Here is a 19,470-nt window from a genome sequence, read left to right on the forward strand (position 1 = left end):
GTGAAAGCATAAGAGGAAATGACCTCAGGCTGCATCACAGAAGGTTCAGATTAGATATTAGGAAGAATTCTATCAACAAACAGCTTGTCAAGCACTGGAACAGGATGTCCAGAGAAGCACTGAAGTTACCACCCCTGGGTGTAGGTAAAAGCCATTTAAGTGTGGCACTGAGGGAAATGGTTTAATGGTGAACACAGTAGTGGCTGGGTTAAGAACCGAACCTGATGATCTCAGGGATCTTTTCCAACCTAAATGATTCTATGAAACTATCATTCCTCACAGGCTAAAGAACTGAGTTCCTTTGAGATGGCACACTCTTTCCCAGAGACAAGCTAGGGACAAAGATCATGTGAAAGCTATTCAATATACATACTGACACCAATCCTTATGCAAGAAATATCCTGTCCATAACTGTATTTCACAGCTACACTCATGTCTCTGTGGCCCTAAATATTAAGAAATCAATCACTGTTTTCAATCACCTCGGCTGAAGACACAACACCAAACTTTACCTTGCATACAAGCTGTACAAGTTCAGAATGGATCAGTCTCTTATTTTCCTAAGAGGAAACTCCTTTTTCCAAGATGACAGGAAGCTGTTTTCTCTAACAAAATCAACCAAGCTCTGTCAATCAAGCTCTCCTAAGCTATTCTTGGAAGGGGATACGTGAGATTGACTGGGAACAAAATAGTGTTAAGGTAATTTCTGTAGCTGGAAGAATTACCTGCAGGATTCATCTGATTACTGTTTCCACTGAGAAGAAAGCCTTCCCATGACAGGAGATAGCTTTTAATTCCCACTACACCTCAGATGTTTTACTTGGAAGCCTGAATGACGATGGTGCATCGTGATTCACATCACTTGATGTGAATTATCCCTTATTATTCTGTGGGACTTGCTACTACAGAACATAAAGAAGAAAAAGGCCTGTGCTGCTGAATGACTACAATCTGACTTCTTTTTTTTTTTTCCTATAGGGACTATCAGAAGCAGCAGCTCTCTAGAAAGCCTTTAATATAGACATATTTTTGCATTGGACTGACCCTGAAAAAGAACTGCAACAATTACCAAGAAAGATGTGAAATCTACTAAGTGTCATGTACAAAAGAGAACTCTGTACACTGAAACCTTTCCTGGGAAGAGTAAATATGAATTCAAACCCATCAGACAGTTCAAGAACCATCCCGCTTAGGATAAAGCTAGCCCCAACTAAGACAAAACTGAATAAACTCAGCCTGTGGAGTTCAGCCTCCTGCAACTTCTCCTATCCTTTCAAGTACTCTTCATTTAGTCTCAATCCCTCTAGCAGAATGCTATATTCTACTAGAAGCCAGTCCCTGGTCTTAAATGAAGCCCATTGCTTATAGTTACAGTTATGCTATAGTTTAACCTACCTGCTAACAAGTCTAGGAAAGTAAAAAAAATTAATTAAAACAAAGGGCTCCCAGATGGCCAGCCAGGCTTTAGGTCAGGCCACCAGAAAGGTCTTTATACAGAGCATAGACCACTCTGCCTTACAGCAGGAAGAGGGACCCACAAACATACCTGGACTATCCAAGCACATCAGGTTTAACTGAGACCAAACATGGACTGTTGATTTCTGCAACAAACTTGTTACCTGACAGCTCATCATCCACTTACAAGTCCTTTGTCACTGACAAGACTGGTGCTAGGGGGGCCATTTGTATACAGAACTTTGCTGAATGCTGTTCCACTTTCAAGTCAGTAGCATGATGGGTTCTGTGATTCAGATGTCACTGGTACAGAGAGCCCAGAATGCACAGACAGGTCAGACACGACACCTGAACACTGCTGCTGGGACTGCTCCACAGGTTTGCAGTTGTGAACAAAATTCATACATTTCCCAGATACAGTAACAAGTGCAAGCCCATGCACAGTGCACATACTGATGACACCTGAGGCTCCCATTAGATGCTGTACAAATATACTTTTTAATGGCTGTAGTAAATACAGACACCTCATAAAATAATGACTATATCCTTCACAGAAAAACAGAAGATAATGGAGGCCAGGACCCAAGACAACCAAAACTTCAGGAATCCCTAGGTTACTCTATCTGTACTTAGTTAAGAACAAAGTTTCATTCACTACCAAGAATTGTCAGCCAATACACATTTAACAGTGACCTTTAATATCTTAATACAGCAGTCTCATATGTCAGTGTGAAACTCTGTACCGCTCCTTCTGTACCTCCATCACAGTGCAGTCTCAACCTCTGTGAATTTAATACCACTGAAAAGCTAAAGGATTTACAGGCACCCTTAAAGTACTGTCAGTTTTAAACTCACAAGTGAAAGACTGCATCCACTTTGATGTAAACTTACTAGAGGAAACTATTTCACCTTCCAGTTACATTAATGCTGGAAGTTTACATCATGACTAGAGTTTGCAGTTGTACTGAGATGTTTAAGTGACATCTTACAGCTGTCCTTCCCAGTGATTAGCTGGGGAACTCAAAGCCATTGGGATTTTAGGGAAGTCTCTGGGAAGAGACATCCACTGATCTAGCCCAAATTCACACTGAGGGTTAGAACAAAAGGTGCTAGACCAGATGCATGAATGGGAATACCACATGGATGCCACGCCTTCACTGTCTTTCTCCTGTCTTTCGAAAAATAGAAAGTGCAAAGGTGAGAGCTCGAACTACTGCTTGTGTTTCTATGAAAGACGCTAAGAACTGCATTAAAAATGGCACGTCTAGAAGTATGCTACTTTTAACGGCAGTTCTGGCATTATCATCAAACCAGACTGATTCTATTAATTTTTTTAATATAGTACTTTTAATCATTTTTTTAAATTCTTAAGTACGTATCAAGTCTTTTAAAATAACTTATGTATTAAAGAACCAGGGAAATTCTTAGCTTTGTTGTTTAGATTTCTAATTGTCTAAACAAGCGATTTGATCACACACATTTCTTTCTGCCACAATACAGACATGCATCATAGTAAATATTAAACCAGCAAACCCTCTTTTGAGGGTTTGGTCCTCCTTCAAGCAGAATGTTTCAGGAAAGACCAATTATCTTCTGGCTCCCTTCCACACTATCAGAATGCCACAATGGACTCATCCTGGGTTTTATCATGCTTTCTCCATTTCAATGCTGCACAATGAGGCATTGCACTCTCATACCCCTGAGCAGCTCAAATTGCTGTGCAGATTTCAATACAAGCACAGTTAAACAATAAATAAGAACATTCTTTTTATGAATCTAGACCTAAACATTCCTAACTGATTACACAGACAAATGGGTATTGAAAAAGTGAACTAATTACCTCTCAGAGTCTCTATTTGGATATGATCTTGCAAGTGGTGATACTGCATGGCTAAGAACAATGTAGGCATAATCAAAAACTTGTTTCACTTGCATGGCACCGTAAGAACTTCTGCCAACGTCGTTTCCTGAAATAATGTGACAGGCATCAGATCATCTTTTTTTAGTATCAGTTACCAAAACATTACACATACGTAAAGCTCAGAAGCCTTAACAATACAACTTAATTCTGTTTAAACCAGTTATCCCATCCTAGTCACATCAGGAACACCCAAGTGTGCCTATTTCAGCAAAAGAAGTTGACCTTAGGAATGACACTTAACATTATGCATTCCATTCACCGCCTTTAAAATACTCACATACAGTGCTTGAAAGAAACAGAACACAGGGATCAGCTTAAAGCTCTTAGAGTGGTCTTCAAGAGGGAACCTACCAAGCTTAAAGCATCACATCTCACTTACCAGTAGAGTTCCTGCAGGCCAAATTCAGTTTACAATTTCACTTGTGTAACCACATTACCTTCATTAGGTCAGACAGACTCACATCAAATCTATTTAACCTTATCAAAACTACAGATTAATAAACCAGCATATACAGGTATTTATCTCCACAGGATAAACCAGTTTTTCAAAAATCTATCACAGAAGATTCCAGAACCTTTTATAGTACTGTTTCTTGATCGTTTGTGGAACTCTCAACTGCCCTACTTAAGAGGGCAGTTTACTCATTCCAGTTAAATGAGTGACATTTAACTGGAACTCTTTCCAAATCTATTGCCATGTGAGGAACTGCAGAAGTTAAGAACATTGTACACCTTCTGTATCAGTGACAATGCAGAAGAATAGATCTCCCATTTGATACCTAGAACAATCTTGCTGCTACTAGCAGAAAGCATTTCAGGGCTTTCTGTGGATGTATTTGGCACCAGACATCAAAATTCACTGTTAGTACTCAATTTAAGAAACATAAATAAAACTGCTTTCAAATTGCATAAAATACAGACTAGGTCTTGAGTGGGTAGAAAACTGCTTACAGTGAAAGGTTCTCGCCTTCAGAATGACGTGTGAAATGCTGTGAGAACACTAGAAAGGGATGAACCACCAAATATGAAAATCAGATCAGGGGCCATGAATAAAAGAAATTAATGAAAATTCTGCTTTGAAAAATTGATGGATCAAGGACAGAATCCATCCTTTGGAGGCCTGAATCCAGCAAGGCTGAATCCAAGTGAAGAGGAACACTTCACTCCTCTGAGTGTTTTGTCCAGCAAGCCACTATGGACAAATATGCTGAGATCTGCCATCCAGGGGAAAAAAAACACATGCCTTTCAAAATTCTCCAATAATAATGCCACTCTAACAGAAAAGCATAATCAATGAAAACTAACTGAAAACATAAAAGCATTTGGGAAAACAGAATTTTTCCAGTAATTCACATGGTCAAATAAAAACTGATCAAGAAATACTTTCTCTTTACTGACCTAACTGAGTATCTTGCACTGAATGCACCACTTTGAATCCAGCAACCACTAGGCTTAAAGTTACAGAAGCCTCTCCACAAATGGTTTATTAGCTACTGGACTCTATTCTGAAGTAAAAGCAGGTATCAGTGTGGGCCTAGGACAGTGAATCTAGGAGGAAACACATGGTAATGTTCTTCACAGAGGACTTCATGAAGGACTTAATCCAAAGGTGGCTGAAAAGTGACTACAATATTCTAGTGGTCATGAAATCAGAACACTTTTCTACAAGAAAAGTAATGATTAATTCAGTATGGGATTTTCAGAGGCAGGACATTTGTGTCTAGCTACATAATGATATTCTAAACATAGATATGTAAGAGAATTAAATTGAGAAGCAATACAGAAATGGAATACAGACAAGCAGCTAAGCACATGTATTACCTACCACTAAATTCAAGTCCCTCTATGGTGGGACTTGATGTTAGGGCTCTTTTCCAACCTAAATGATTCTATAAATTCATATAACACAAATTAAGAATACACACTCAAAGAATCTGTATTAGTTTAGTCTAACCTAATGCTAGGCAGGTACATTTGAGATGTAGCCTGCATGAAGTTATACCAAAATGAAGACAGAGCTGCCACAAAATATTGGCTATTCCTTTCATCAGTTGTCACTACTGTTGTGCCAGCAAAAGAAATCATAAACCTTCCCTAAACCACTTATAGTAAATTTGGGCAGTTTAGTATAAATCAATGAAGTTGTGTTTTAGTCTTGATTGAAGCAGACTTGAGAACAGAGGCAGAATAGCTCATGCCATACCATGCTTAGGTTCCTGGATTTCCTCATCCTGCACCTGTAATTAGTTCATAGAAATGTCTAAATTAACAGGTCTTAATAATACAGTACAGACCTCTTTACTTGGGGTGCACCTGGAGCTACTGTGAACTGCACCTGCCAAGTCTGTATAAAGATGACCCTAGCCAATCCAGAAAGCAACATATTAAAGAAGCCAGAAGATCACACATTTGCATTTGCTGCCCTGAATAGATTTTCTTCTGAGAGATCACTCTCATTAGAGAGCCATGTCTTACATAACTGAGCATCCCTCTTTTGTTACAGTCTAGACTGATCAGTTAAAGCACGCAATGCAAATGCTGTCACTCTAAAAAAAATCATACATGCTTCAATCCTCAGATGTACATTAGGAGACAACAATGGTGTCTGATTTCATGTATAATTCAATCCTTATTCTTTCTTACAAAGCCTTCATCCCTAAAGGAGCATGTCCAAAATTTCCATCACTTGCTATCAGTATTGCCACTCCATTAGGTAGCCTTCCTTTACCTGAAGCAGTTTTAAGAACACGGCCTGAAAGGGCAAAAGGTAAGACCATGAGCTAGGACTGAAGCAGACCCACTTGTGTTAAGCTATTAGCTAGTAAATAGCTTTTTGCAACATTCAGCATTACAAAGGTTCTTTCAAATGCTAACTTCACTTATGCTTTACACACACACATGTGAACATATATATTTGCAGGTTCTAATAACAAATAGCTGATACTGAAAAGCTGCAATGAATAATTTTGGGCAGCCACTAAGGCTAGAAGAGAATCTCATAGATGATGCCGATCTCAAATGTATTTACTTCCTGTACTTGTGACCTGTCAAGGTGTGGAAGCAAGCAACACAAAGAATAATAAATCCTGCAAGTTAAAGATTCTTTTCAAAGAAAACACATTGAATTTAAGGTTTAGAACTTTCATTGATGGCCACAGCAATTCAGAATGAAGAACAAACTTTCTCATGCATGGAGTAGCACAGGTAGAACTCCCAGTTTTAAACTTGGTGTTAAAGAGTAGCAATTTAGTTACTCTAGCCACCGGCAGTATGACACTAGATCAAAATTATTCCTGTTCTGAGCATCAGAAATGACTGGAGGACCTTGATTCACACAGGTATAAAATAACAAGCCCCCCAACAGTCTGGTGGATAAGCACCAAATTTGTTTTATATCCACAGAGCGAAAGATTTGTCAACTGCAAACAGCTAAGTCTTCCAAGATGGGATACTGCTAGACCAACTCTGGACAAACCTCTTCCAAGATGATATCATCTACCCTGCTCCAACATATTCTTTACTCAGAAGTAAACAAACTTCTGAGTGCTTGATTTTGCAGTTCTCCTTAATAAATGCTTTTACCTTTTACAGATTTTACAAAAAGGACAAGTGCTTTGAAAAACTGAAACGGTGAAGCTACAAGATGCTTATGGAAACGCCCTCCTTTAGACAATGTGTAGGGAATGATTTTCAGCTCATTACCCTGTCCTACAACACTAACCCAAAATGAAAGATCTTAGACTACGTACAAAGATCAAGTATAAATGATTACTTCAAAATGCATCACCGCTATATTAGTCTGACAACTGAAATCCAGACCTCAATAAGTTTCCCACTTGAAGTGTAGACTTCCGACATCTTTGTTGGAATCCTGGTTCTTAAACCACAGAAATTATCACCTTCTGGCACACAATGATCAGTCTCTGAGAATCTCTGAGGAAACTGCAGTACCTAGAAGACTCTAAGAAAACCCACTACAACCAAAACAACTCAATAGTTTAATGCTTCTTCCTCCCAAATCCAGGAGCTAACAGAAGGTAATGAGCAGGTAAAATGATGTATGACATCCTTCTGATGACACCTTTTATCTCTTAGCCAGACACCACCCACCATTTCATGCTGAATAAATAACAGTTCCTCCAACTTAAAGAAACTAATCCCACTAAACACATTCCTGTTCCCTACAAGACCATTTTAAAGCTATTCTTTTGAATTTTACACCCTTGTTGGAGGTTAAGTGTCCTTCCTTTTGTTCCTTCTTACCTACAAAATTTTTCCCATTAGTTGCAGGGAAACCTGACTGCAGGTACTTATTAGATGCTTGAGAAAGACTATGGATGCTAACTGTGAAGCAGAGAGCACAGTGCCTGTGGAATAGCAGGCCACATAACTTTTTCAGTCTTGCCTGAGAAAGTGGCCTGGGAAATCATAAGGAGGAATTAAAACAATCCCCAGAGATAGAAAACAGCCTTGCAGGTGCTGTTTGTCTGTTCCTTATTTTCTTGCAAGAGAAGGTCGAGGGGTGGTATACCCCACTGACCAATGATGGTGATGTGTTAGTTTACTAACCAATGAGAGTTTTCCTTTCTGTACTTTCACGTATCGGTCTATAAAAAAAATATCTGAGGCAATAAACTGGGAAAAATTCTCCAGTTCGACTCCACAAGAGAGTCTGTGTCGTTCTTCTCGCTGTTCCCGATGGAGCGACAAAAGACAAAGAGTTTGGTTAAACCCAGGGGAAGGGGGCAGGTGAAAGAGAAGGTAGAGGCAGCAGGGAGCGGGCTTATTTCTTCAGCTTGAGAGAAAGACACACACAAAGCTGTAGTTACTAAGGAAAAAACAGTTTGCTATGACCCAGACAGAGTTTCTCCTTTTCTTCATCTGTAGGCCCCCACGCCCCCTGTCCCACCACGACGTGCTGCTGTGCCAGCCACCGCTGCGGAGCTTAATACACCTCGTCCACCAGCCCAGGATTTCTACACATTTTTGCCATTCCAGTCGAGTGTTTCAGCAGGATTCAGCAGGAGCACTGCATTGAGTGCCCACAGGGGGTTTGTGAAGCAAAGCCTTGCCTCCATCCTTTCCCATCTCAGCCAAGAAAGCTGTCACGGAGTCCTTGGTTCTGTTTTGTTATTAATGCCATTGTTATTGTTTGTTTGCCTTGTCACCATACTAAAAAGAACCGAAAAGTAAAGAACTGTTATTCTTATCCCCATATCTTTGCCTGAAAGACCCTTGATTTCAAAATCATAATAAGTTGGAGGGAGGGACTTTACATTTTTCATTCCAAAGGTGGCCCCTGCCCTCCCTAGCAGATAGCTATCTTCCAAACTGAAACAACCCTTCAGTATCCCATTGCTGCACTAGTGCATACACTCACAGAAGTGACTTTTGCTCTACTTTGATAATCTTTGAGAAGTTAAAAGGGAGAGGTTTTTTTATCCCTGTATTTTTTGTCTCATTTTGGGATTAAGCCATCTTTTGAAGTATTCTTCCAAGGCTTAATAGGAGCTTTAGAAACAGCTGTGATCAGAAAAAAAAAAAAAAGAAGGATTGAAAAACGAAATTAAAAACTTGTGCACACAGTGCAAACACTGACTTGCAGGGGTAAAATTCTGCAGCAGCTTATGCTAATTTAAGTCGAGATATCTGTGTCAACTCTATCAAAATAACTCATTCCCATCTCCTTCACAATACTGCCACCAACCCTCAGAGTCAGACACTGAGTGGATCTCATCACAAACTAATCAGAGATGACTTGTAAACTGAGCAAGGACTTGAACCCTTGGTGAAGATTTTTGTACTGGGTTAAAAGGAATAACAAAACAAAACTAATTAACAGAATTCTAGACAATACTGACAAACACTTGACAGGCAATTTTAGATACTGTAGGAATATGTGATTAAGACTGGATCTAAGAAGGCTGTACTTATCAGATCTGATTCAAAAAGCCATCCTATGTTCTGTGTAATTTTCCTCCTAGCTTCATCTGGCAAGTTCTGAAGGTCTGTGGTACCTACTAAAAAATATCCTTATGACACATAGTGGTCAGATAACTTCAAAATATTGTCAGCTTTCATTATCATTGTTAAAATATTCTCTCCTGTAAGAATTATATTATCTCACACCATACAAACTCCTCTAGAATTTCATTTTTGTCAACTCTTTGACAGCTTATAGCTATTCTTTCTTCTAAACTACCATTCTTTGTTTCTGCAAGATTAATGCTAGGAGGAACAGTTCAGGGCACCTATTTGACTTAAAAGGTTTTTTTCTTCTCCAGAGTACTAACAGCAGTGATTAAAACATTGCATAGTACTCGCAGTTTGCTCTCCTTCAGTCCCCAGCAGATAGAAGTGAACAGAACTGGAGGGCAGTGAAGATTTTTGACTCTAAATAATTGTGGTTCATGCTGCTATTCAAATGGGTCTTCAGACAAGTAAGTACACAGCTCCTTAAAGGAAAACTCAATGACAATGACAGCTCTGCACAATCACACCCTAACCTATGCCTGGTCAAGTACAAGAGTCATGATGGACACAAACTCAGAGTTACAAACAAATCAGAAACATGGTTAGACAAATGAGTATCACAGCCTGTAACCTGTTTTAGGGAAGTATGAACACTCAGCATATTGAGTGTTTAGAAAAGTGCCAGACTTCAGTTCCTGATCCATGGTATTTGCTTTAAAAGTGCTGTAAATAAGCAATCTACATACAAGATGTGACAGTATGGACTTTGCCAATTACATTCTAGAAGTACTTGCGCTGAAGTCCAAATTCACTGAAAATTGGAATTTCAGCTACTTGTGATGGTCTAAATAGAACACAAACTGAGTACTATAAAGTTGGAAATTTTCCCAAGGCACTTAGCCAAAATTAAGCTCAATTATTTGAGGGTTACTGAATTAAAACCAAATTTTAAAAAATAATAATTTTATGTTAAGTACTTTCAAAAGAAGATGTAACTGTAAAACTCGGCATTCCCTAAAGATCCCTGTTCAGCACAGAAGCCAGTTACACAAAGCGCTTTCCACACCACCACCACAACGCAGCTGGTTTTTACAGATACCCACCCCTGCTCCTGAACAGTCTCTGTGGCACCACCCTGCAGGACAGGTTATGCTTCTGGGGCATTTTTTCCCATATGGTGTGATTTATCTGAAGTATGGCACCACAGACTGTGGCAGGAAAAGCTACCTTCCAATCTCATTCTCACAGCAAATAATAGATAATTGTTCTGCTAACATCCCCCCTTCCAGGATTTCCTGAAATTCTTTCTTTCACTACCTCCCAGCACTGTCAGGGAATCTTATTAATAAATTAAACACAGTTCTGGATCTCCAAAGCATTATGCAACTGCACTGTTTGCATATAATCCAATTTACTCAAGCTAAGACTCTTGCGGGAGGTCTATATCCCTTGGTCCTCCAACCTGACTCTACCTCTACACCAGTAATAGTCTCTTCCCAGTGCAGCTTCTTAATTCATCTGACAGACGAGCACAAGCTGAGAGCGCACAAGCTGAGAGCGCACAAGCTGAGAGCGCACAAGCTGAGAGCGCACAAGCTGAGAGCGCACAAGCTGAGAGCGCACAAGCTGAGAGCGCACAAGCTGAGAGCGCACAAGCTGAGAGCGCACAAGCTGAGAGCGCACAAGCTGAGAGCGCACAAGCTGAGAGCGCACAAGCTGAGAGCGCACAAGCTGAGAGCGCACAAGCTGAGAGCGCACAAGCTGAGAGCGCACAAGCTGAGAGCGCACAAGCTGAGAGCGCACAAGCTGAGAGCGCACAAGCTGAGAGCGCACAAGCTGAGAGCGCACAAGCTGAGAGCGCACAAGCTGAGAGCGCACAAGCTGAGAGCGCACAAGCTGAGAGCGCACAAGCTGAGAGCGCACAAGCTGAGAGCGCACAAGCTGAGAGCGCACAAGCTGAGAGCGCACAAGCTGAGAGCGCACAAGCTGAGAGCGCACAAGCTGAGAGCGCACAAGCTGAGAGCGCACAAGCTGAGAGCGCACAAGCTGAGAGCGCACAGCTCTGGAATACTGCAAGAAGTGTATAGTCCTACCAGGCAGGAGAGGATCTTCAATACATAGCATAGATGGTCTGTATCCATTAGTCATGACTTTCATGATTTCTTCTTTGGCAATATAGGCACCTCCATTTTTTATTCTAATACCAGTTTTCAAGTAGTTAAAATTCCTTCCATAGAGTTCAAAAAATTCTATTAGAAGCATTCCAAGGTTTTCATCAGCTCTTCTTGCATCAATTCTTGGATGTAGCTGTAACACAAACCAGTTGTTGCTTATTAAAAATTAGTATTTTTCAGAACATAACACAGGAAAACAAAAAGCTCTCACTTAAACAGCTGAGTATTTCTTCACGTAAGTCTTAACTGAGCCATTCACTCTTCATGTACTTAAACCACTCTCACATAACCGAAAGGCGGCACCAATACAGCAGTATCTGGAAGCCAAAGAATTCTTTCATCTTTCCTCATACAGCTTTTTGAGGATTAGGGAATTCTTTTCCCGAAGTCAAAAGCAAGAAAGAAGTACTGCATACAAAATTATAGCCTAGTTAGTAATGAAGTAGTACGTGATTTTCAAAAGACAAACCATCCCTCAATGTTTTCAGAAAGTGGGGGGCAATCTAGTTGCCCCAACTGAAATACAGTTTATGTCTGTAGCTCCACTTATTATATTTGGTATACAAAACCTGAAATAGTAATATTTCAGTCAACACCAGTAGCAGCAGAATATATAACTTTTCCATTACCACAGCGGCTGAGAAATGCTAACCCCATACCTCATCATACCTGTAGGAGGCTCACTATCACAAAAATTCATTAACAGAAGTTGTAACTTATTTGTAACATTGTAACTTGGCTATTTCATCAGTCAAGTACAGCATCTGCCAGTCTTAAGCACGTCAAAACCTAACATGTAAGTAAAAAAAACAACTTGACTGTTGGATTTCATCACTTCAATAAACACTGAAATCAACTACTTTGCACATTCAGTACCAGTAGTCTGGGAGGCAAAAGAAAATCCACCCTGCAGATTTAAGAAGCACCATTAAGGTGATTCAGGTACAGGCCCTGGTGTAGGCACAGCCTCTAAGCCTTTCACAAGGGTCCTGGCTGCTGCTCCAGTTCACACACGATAGATCCTGAATGTTTGAGAGGTAGTCCACAGGATCTTTCAAGATTCAAATACTCGTAACAGTAATGCTGTGCATTGCAAGGGGCATCTGAAGAAAGAGTACAATAAAAGGGCATAGGTACAGAACCCAAAACATTTTGAAGAACATAGAAACAAATAAGCAACAGACTTACCTGCAGGAAACTAATTGCCATTAAAATTAGGCTGTAAGAGCTAATTCCACCAGTAAAAACTTCATTCAAATCCCTCTGAAGGAGGAACTGTTTTAGTACTAAAATTAAGTAAGGTAGCAAAGAATATTTCTGCAAAGCAAAATAAGTCTTATCAACGACAATGTCAATATTCCAAAACAAATAAAGAAGTACACTTCTTTAAAGTAAATCTCAGCAAACAAAGATTCATCCAATACAAAAATATTTCCAGTGTTGTGCTGTACAGTGTTTCCGTGGGAAAAACTGAAACTTTTTTTTATTCTAGAAACAGATGAATAGCTTCAATTCTTATTTTATTGAAGACCTTACATATTAAACTTATTTCCCACCTAAACAGTAAGATTTTTATATCCTTCTTTGAATGTCACTGCCACTATAATCAAAGCTCTTGCTCTAAATAGTACCTTTACTACAGAGCATAAAAGGAAACTTTTAAATGTGTATCTACACAATTGCTTCTTGACAGTTTAGTAAGACAGTATTCATAATGTAACATCACTTAAACACAAGGTAAGCAAAATTTGCACATAGACTTGCTTCAGAAGCAAAGGTTAGCACCTATCTGCAAATCTAAATATGACTGTGAAGTCCTCTCACAGTGTACAGGTTTATTCAGTCCAACACCCAGCACTCAAAGGGAACACTGAATGGACACGAAAAGATAATAAATTAATATATTTCTGTTTAATTAGCATTAATGAGAATAGTCTTCAGCAGTAAATTGTCAAGCCATACCAAAAAAAGTTAGCTAAGCATCTAGCACATCCTTGGTTAAGTAGAATAACATTCAATACATAGCTGATACCTTCATGTATTCCTTGATAAATCGAGCTGCCTTCACACCAGTTTCTACATTAAAACTGATGTCAACTTTCACTTCTGTCTCCTGGTCAGTGAGTTTTATTATTGGTACCTGAAAAGATTAATACAAGAATGTGAATCCCCAGAAACACAACACTGGTGCTGTTCCCTAGCTTATTCAAGACACATGGATGCTAACAGTCCAAATGAATGCAACTATCAAGTCTGTCTGAGAGGAGGTAACAATTCTAACCTGACTGACACATGAATGCTTTCTAGGGAGATGATTAATGTGCAACCACATTAACTTACCATCACTCTGGTACTCTCCCATAACCATTAGCTATCTGCCTTCATAGCAGCAATAGCAGTGTTTTATATGACCACTCAATTTACTTATTTTAATGACTCATTCCAGTTAACAGAAGATCTCCTAATCTCATAACCTGTGGGAACTGCATTCCTCTGACCCAGCACTGCACCATTCACTTACTGAACTGACAGAAAACCAGCCTAGCAGGAAGTAATGCCTTTTGGTTTATCAAGATGAACTGGTTCAATGCAGAGTCAAATGAAAGCCAGAAGAGATAAAGCAAAGCAACCATATAAATATGGCAGGAATAAATTAACATTAAATAACTGAATATGTAGTTTAGCTTCACACCACCACCTGGAAAGCAATGGCCTACAAAATCATCTCACAATCATAACCTAAACTTCAGCTGATAAATTTAAAATAAATTTAACTCCTCATATTTCTAATCTGAAATGGAAAACAAGAAAGTGTAGCATAATTTCATACCAACATCAGAAGAAAAAGAATAAGAAGGGACAGTAAAATTGTAAGCCTAGCCTAGTGCCATTTTCCATCATTAACTGGTAATACAGATTCTGAATATCCCATTAGCTCTCAGGTAAACCAAAGACTACCAAGGCTACTGTTATGCACTGCTACTCTAATGAAAGCCACAGGAATATTATGAACCTAAAAGAGGAAGACTGTTTTAGAGACCACAAAAAGAAGCTTGCTGATAGAAATCTGGAATGAATACTCACCTTAGTCCCATGAAGAAAACATTTATTGCTCAGTAATATAAAATTTTCATGCATTAAGTTTTTAACATATTCAACATGACTCAGGCTTACAAGAAAGATTCAAGACATAACACACATCAGTCACATAAATGACAAAGCTCTCATTTAAACAGCTATTTTGGACACAAAACCCAATGTTAGGTTTGGAACGCTTAATGATGCCATCAGAAACAAGACAACGTGAAAACAGTGTTGAGAGCTAGACAGCTCTAGTTACTGGTGTAACAAATTCCCCTCAAAGGTCAGTGGAAAAACATTATGCAAATAGTTAACTTATTTTACTGGATATTTTACAAACATTAACTTTCAGATCTTTATTGACAACATAGGAATAAAGTATGGCCTTCGGCAAACAGTACACAGGATTACTGATACACATGTAAAAGACTCCATGCTATTGCTAAGCACCTACAGATTCTACTGACACCTTGCAGAGAGCTTAAGACCAATATCATTTGCTTCAGGAATTACGAATACTATTTATTACCAACATCTAAAGGGGTATGAAACTTTTTCAGTTCAGTATTCCAAAGCTTACTAGCTACTTACCGTAGCTTTGTCAAGTACTTTAATGGAATATGGCTCAGCCACATTGTGTTTTCTCAGTGCTTGCTCCAAAAGCTGTAAAGGAGGTCGTTCCCATTTCCCAAAAACAACTAGATCAATATCACTAGACAAAAAGAACACAGCATGAAATCCATTAAGTCTAAAGCACAATACATTACCAAAAAATATGGTAAGATTGGCATTCTACATTTCGCAAGTCATAAAAGGTGATCATTTTGCAATTTGCAATGTAGGTTCCCAATAAGCTTCTTCTAGGAACATTAAGAAAGAGTCCGTAAGTGTTTTAGGACCCAAAGCAGTAGTCTAATTTCTCACTTCCATTACTCTGATGAGTTCTTAAGTGTTCCTTTCCCTTCTACCTTTCACGCTCCCTCCCCTCTGACTTCCACAGTCCAAATTCCATCCCTCATCTATCTACTCATGTTGACAGGCATTATAATAATTCAAAGAACTTTATCAGTGATTAGTATTCATAGAAACTAAATTTCCAGTGCTTTTCTTCTGAAAATTTACTTGATGTAAAGACAACGTCATCTTTAAGGCAGAGCTACACAGGTTTCCACATCTAATTGAACCATTAAGTGATATAAAATGCCAAGTTAAGTAAGACATTTTCCTCTCCAAAAAGATGGGAATACAGCACTGTGATGGCTCCTTTGACTTTACACAGTAACACTGTGATAAGTGACACATTTTCAGTAATTCTTCTTATTTAATAAAACACAATCTTTACAAAGGAAATGCTAAACATTCACTTCCACTGTCTATTTAAAAAAAAGCCAAAGACTAACCCCAGACACAAGGAAAAAAAGGTAATTCACCAAAGGGTTAATAAGCAGAGCAGAGCAGTAAGATGATACATCAAATACTTGCAAATCTTGAAGTTCAAAAGTTCTTCCCTTTGTCACATGAAATATTAGGTAAGTTTTACTGAAAATTTGACACAGTTGCACATTCAACTTCTCTTTGAAATCTCCCTTTCTCTAAAAGACAAGAGTAAACTATTACTTACCTAGTTGGAAGATAAAGCCCTGTACTAAAGCTGCCAAAAATCTGGACCTGAAAAGAACACAGCAGGAAAACATCTTGCAATTATGAATGCTCACTTCCTTTTACTTTCACAAAACTTCATACGTTTCTCCAGTTGTTACAGATATAGCCAAGAAAGTTACTTTACTATATACTCACTGTACAAACACACATTTTTTTACAGATGCAACTTTAGAGGAAATTTGGCTTCTTTAATATGAAATAAATACCAATCCAGCTAGCAGAGAATAAATTTAAGCAAGTTCTTTTAATTATTTATTTCCAGTTTGACAGACATACAAGCTTTTATTCATTTCCTTCCATCCTGTTCCTTCCTTTCCTTACAGGACAGCTTTACTGAAATTGGAAGAGTTCAAGGAAAATTTTTCCAAAATTTTAGGTTTAAAAACCAGCAAGTACATCTAAATATATCATTCAGATCAAAATAAATACTTCAGATTTTACTGTTAAGAACAACTATGAAGTAGTAGCAGGTGTTTGTATGTGAAAAAGCAGCCACAATGAAGATAAATCCACAGACCACATCAAATACTTTCAGCAAGCTGCCTAACTAAAGAATTGAGATGTTCTTCCCTCTCCAATAGAGTAGAGCCCAATTTACAAGCTCACTTAGCTTTTTTCCTGGGCAACACAAGTCCTTTTCAGTGTTTTTTTTTCAATTTCCACCAGGTAGTAAAATCACACTATGAAGGAAAAACATGGGTAAGGATGAAGCAGAGGAGTTTTACAGTATTTTTAGCTCAGTGCTGTGGCCGGAGCCCTTCCTGTCTGCCATGGAAGGCTATGAAATAACAACATTTTGGTTGTTAATGACAATGCTACCATCTGGCAATCAAAGCTGATGATAGAAATACAGTTCAGAATACATTCTTTTTGAATAATGCTTTTTTGAATAAGCATTGAATAACTAAGTGTTTGAAATTACACCAGCTTAGATTGCAACATATCTCAGGAACTGAAATTTTCCCACTACAGTAGGGCTGAAGTAATTCCTTGAATGTCAAATTCATGAAGAGTACAAAAAAAACCCATCTGCATTTAATTGCTCTTTCATATTTTTTTTTTTATTTAAAAATATCCACATATTCAGGACCCTTGCAGAAATGGATACATAGGTAGTCAGTCTTACTTTAATATTCAAAATTAAAATATACAGAGACAATTTAATAAGCTTTTACTTTAGGAGATGCACTACTAAGAGTGGACATTTATTCACATTCCCAGCTCTCAAAATGCAAAAAACATTCAGTAGAATTCATTAACCCAAAATCCAGGTTAGAAATTTCTTTTAAAATAAATTTCCAAATACTGCAAGAATTGTGATAGTAGGTCAATTGCCTTAAACTTGAAGAGTTACCTGTTCATTTCTAAAAGAAAGAAAGATAATAGCAAGGGTAAGTAAACCAAGCTCTACAATTTAACAGAGAAACAAATCACAACTGAAGCTACACTCACATCAGCGGTAGGCCAAAGATCTTTGATGACTGTTTCTATCCTTTTTACCACTTCTCTTCTCATAGCTGCTTCTTCAGGACGAGGGGACATGAAGTCATAGAAGTCAATGATTTCTTCATGTAGTCTAATGGAGAAAGTAGGTTCAGTTAAAGTGACAATTGAACTATTTAACTATTACAATAAATTTTATAAGAAACAGGCCATAGGCTTTATTTAATATCATCCTTTAACTTAAGAGCTCAGAACACTAACTCTAGTAGACTGTGGCAGGTTTTAGCACTAACTAAAATTACCAGAATACTTACTCATTTCTTGCTGTGAGATATGGACTAGGAGAATGGCAAAACAGGCTTAAAACTTAAAAGGAATAAAGAAACTTTATTAACAAGACTACAAAAATAAGAAACCTTTTCTCCCCCCACCCAACCTTTTTCCTTTCCAACTGACACCATGGAGACAAAACCTGGGATGTTAAAGCAGTACCAACTATACAACAGTCTTTTCATCAATCTTGGCAGGGAAAGGCGTTTTCTCTTGTCATTCCATGGAGAGCTCTCCATGAGAAACAGTTTTCTCGTGGCTTTTCATTTCTATGACTGGCAGCCACCCAGGCACAAACTCTGCCATCATGCTGTCCTCCCATTTTCACACCGCTCTGAAGAAGTGTGTTCATGGGCCATGAACTCATAGGGTATTATTTTAAGGATGAGTTTTTCAAAGGCAAAGGTTCTCTCCATCTATCTCTGTGATAATCTCTAGGAACACAGGTTTTCTTCTCTCCCTGGGGCCCAGGGTCTTCATCAGCTCTCGCATCTCTCTCTCTCTCTGTTCAAGCATCTCATGGGATCACAGTGACTCCACCATCTGCTTAGCTTCATCAATGGATACCTTTGCTCAGATCTACAGCCTGAATACTTCATTCTCCCAATATTCTTTCATGAATTAAAGGAGTTTTTCAGAATGTTATTGTCCATCTCCATGGCCCTACCAAAAGAATATTTCAGCCTATTAAAGCATCTCCTAACTCTTCTTCCATCTGAGGCTTGACTCCTTCTTTTACTGACCTTGATGTTTCCTGTTGTCTCTCTACGTGTTGATCGCTCTTTTTCTCTCTGGAGAGGGGATTAAAGTCTGCAGGTCTCATCTGTGTAGCAAAAGGGTTAAATCACATGCAGGCAGTCATGGTGTCAGATTTGAGACCGAGCTGGCGCTTTCTCTCAGCTGCGCAGCTGCTGGGAGGGAGCAAATGGTCCTCGGCCTGGAACCATCTGTGCAGGCCAAGAGAGGGGAGGAGGGGTGTCGGCAAGATGCTAGCAGCCATGGCTTGGCCCAGCCTGGGCCAGGGGCCCCTCTGGGAACAGCTTCAGCCACCCCACTGGAATAGGACCCAGAGGGCTTCCCAGAAGGGGCCACAGCAGAGCCCGGCCCGGGGAATGCCCCACAGTCTCCATCCCCTGCCCGAAAGCTGCTGGAGTCCAGCCCAGGCCCCCCCGCACCAGGCAGCATAGGCCATGGGGAAGCAGAGCCAGCCACACCAGAGTTCTGCTACCTCTCAAGGCCAGAAAGAGAGAAGTTCCTGGGCTTGGGTTTTTAAAAGGTGTTATTCACAAAGGTGAACTCACTTTTCAGTGGTGCAAAATGCTGTCAGTTCTCAGAACTGGCCAGCTATTGGCCTGATCTCAAGCACAGAAGAAACTCCCAGCAGCCTCTCTCAGAGAAATCACTTCTGTGGGTGTTTCCCACTTCTTTCCC

At 39.2% G+C, this 19,470-nt stretch overlaps 1 protein-coding gene across 7 annotated transcripts in view; it reads right to left on the reverse strand.

Annotated features, from left to right (window-relative positions):
• The window catches only part of TENT4A (terminal nucleotidyltransferase 4A), a 65,671-nt gene that overhangs the window by 28,257 nt on the left and 17,944 nt on the right, over positions 1 to 19,470 (reverse strand). For 5 of the 7 annotated variants that reach the window (XM_088056011.1, XM_014262042.2, XM_088055983.1 and 2 more), the window contains exons 2-8: positions 17,719 to 17,842; positions 16,226 to 16,272; positions 15,196 to 15,316; positions 13,556 to 13,663; positions 12,712 to 12,840; positions 11,443 to 11,656; positions 3,296 to 3,422 (exon numbers count right to left, since the gene is read on the reverse strand). In XM_088056011.1, the coding sequence (XP_087912137.1) occupies positions 3,296 to 3,422; positions 11,443 to 11,656; positions 12,712 to 12,840; positions 13,556 to 13,663; positions 15,196 to 15,316; positions 16,226 to 16,272; positions 17,719 to 17,842 (870 nt within the window). The remainder of the gene's footprint in view (positions 1 to 3,295; positions 3,423 to 11,442; positions 11,657 to 12,711; positions 12,841 to 13,555; positions 13,664 to 15,195; positions 15,317 to 16,225; positions 16,273 to 17,718; positions 17,843 to 19,470) is intronic. The other 2 variants (XM_014262041.2, XM_014262044.2) reach the window with 2 other exon arrangements.

The sequence above is a fragment of the Pseudopodoces humilis genome, chromosome 1 (genome assembly GCF_049639895.1).
Source record: "Pseudopodoces humilis isolate 2021_Gansu_Grassland_sample_001 chromosome 1, ASM4963989v1, whole genome shotgun sequence".
NCBI classification, from domain to species: domain Eukaryota; kingdom Metazoa; phylum Chordata; class Aves; order Passeriformes; family Paridae; genus Pseudopodoces; species Pseudopodoces humilis.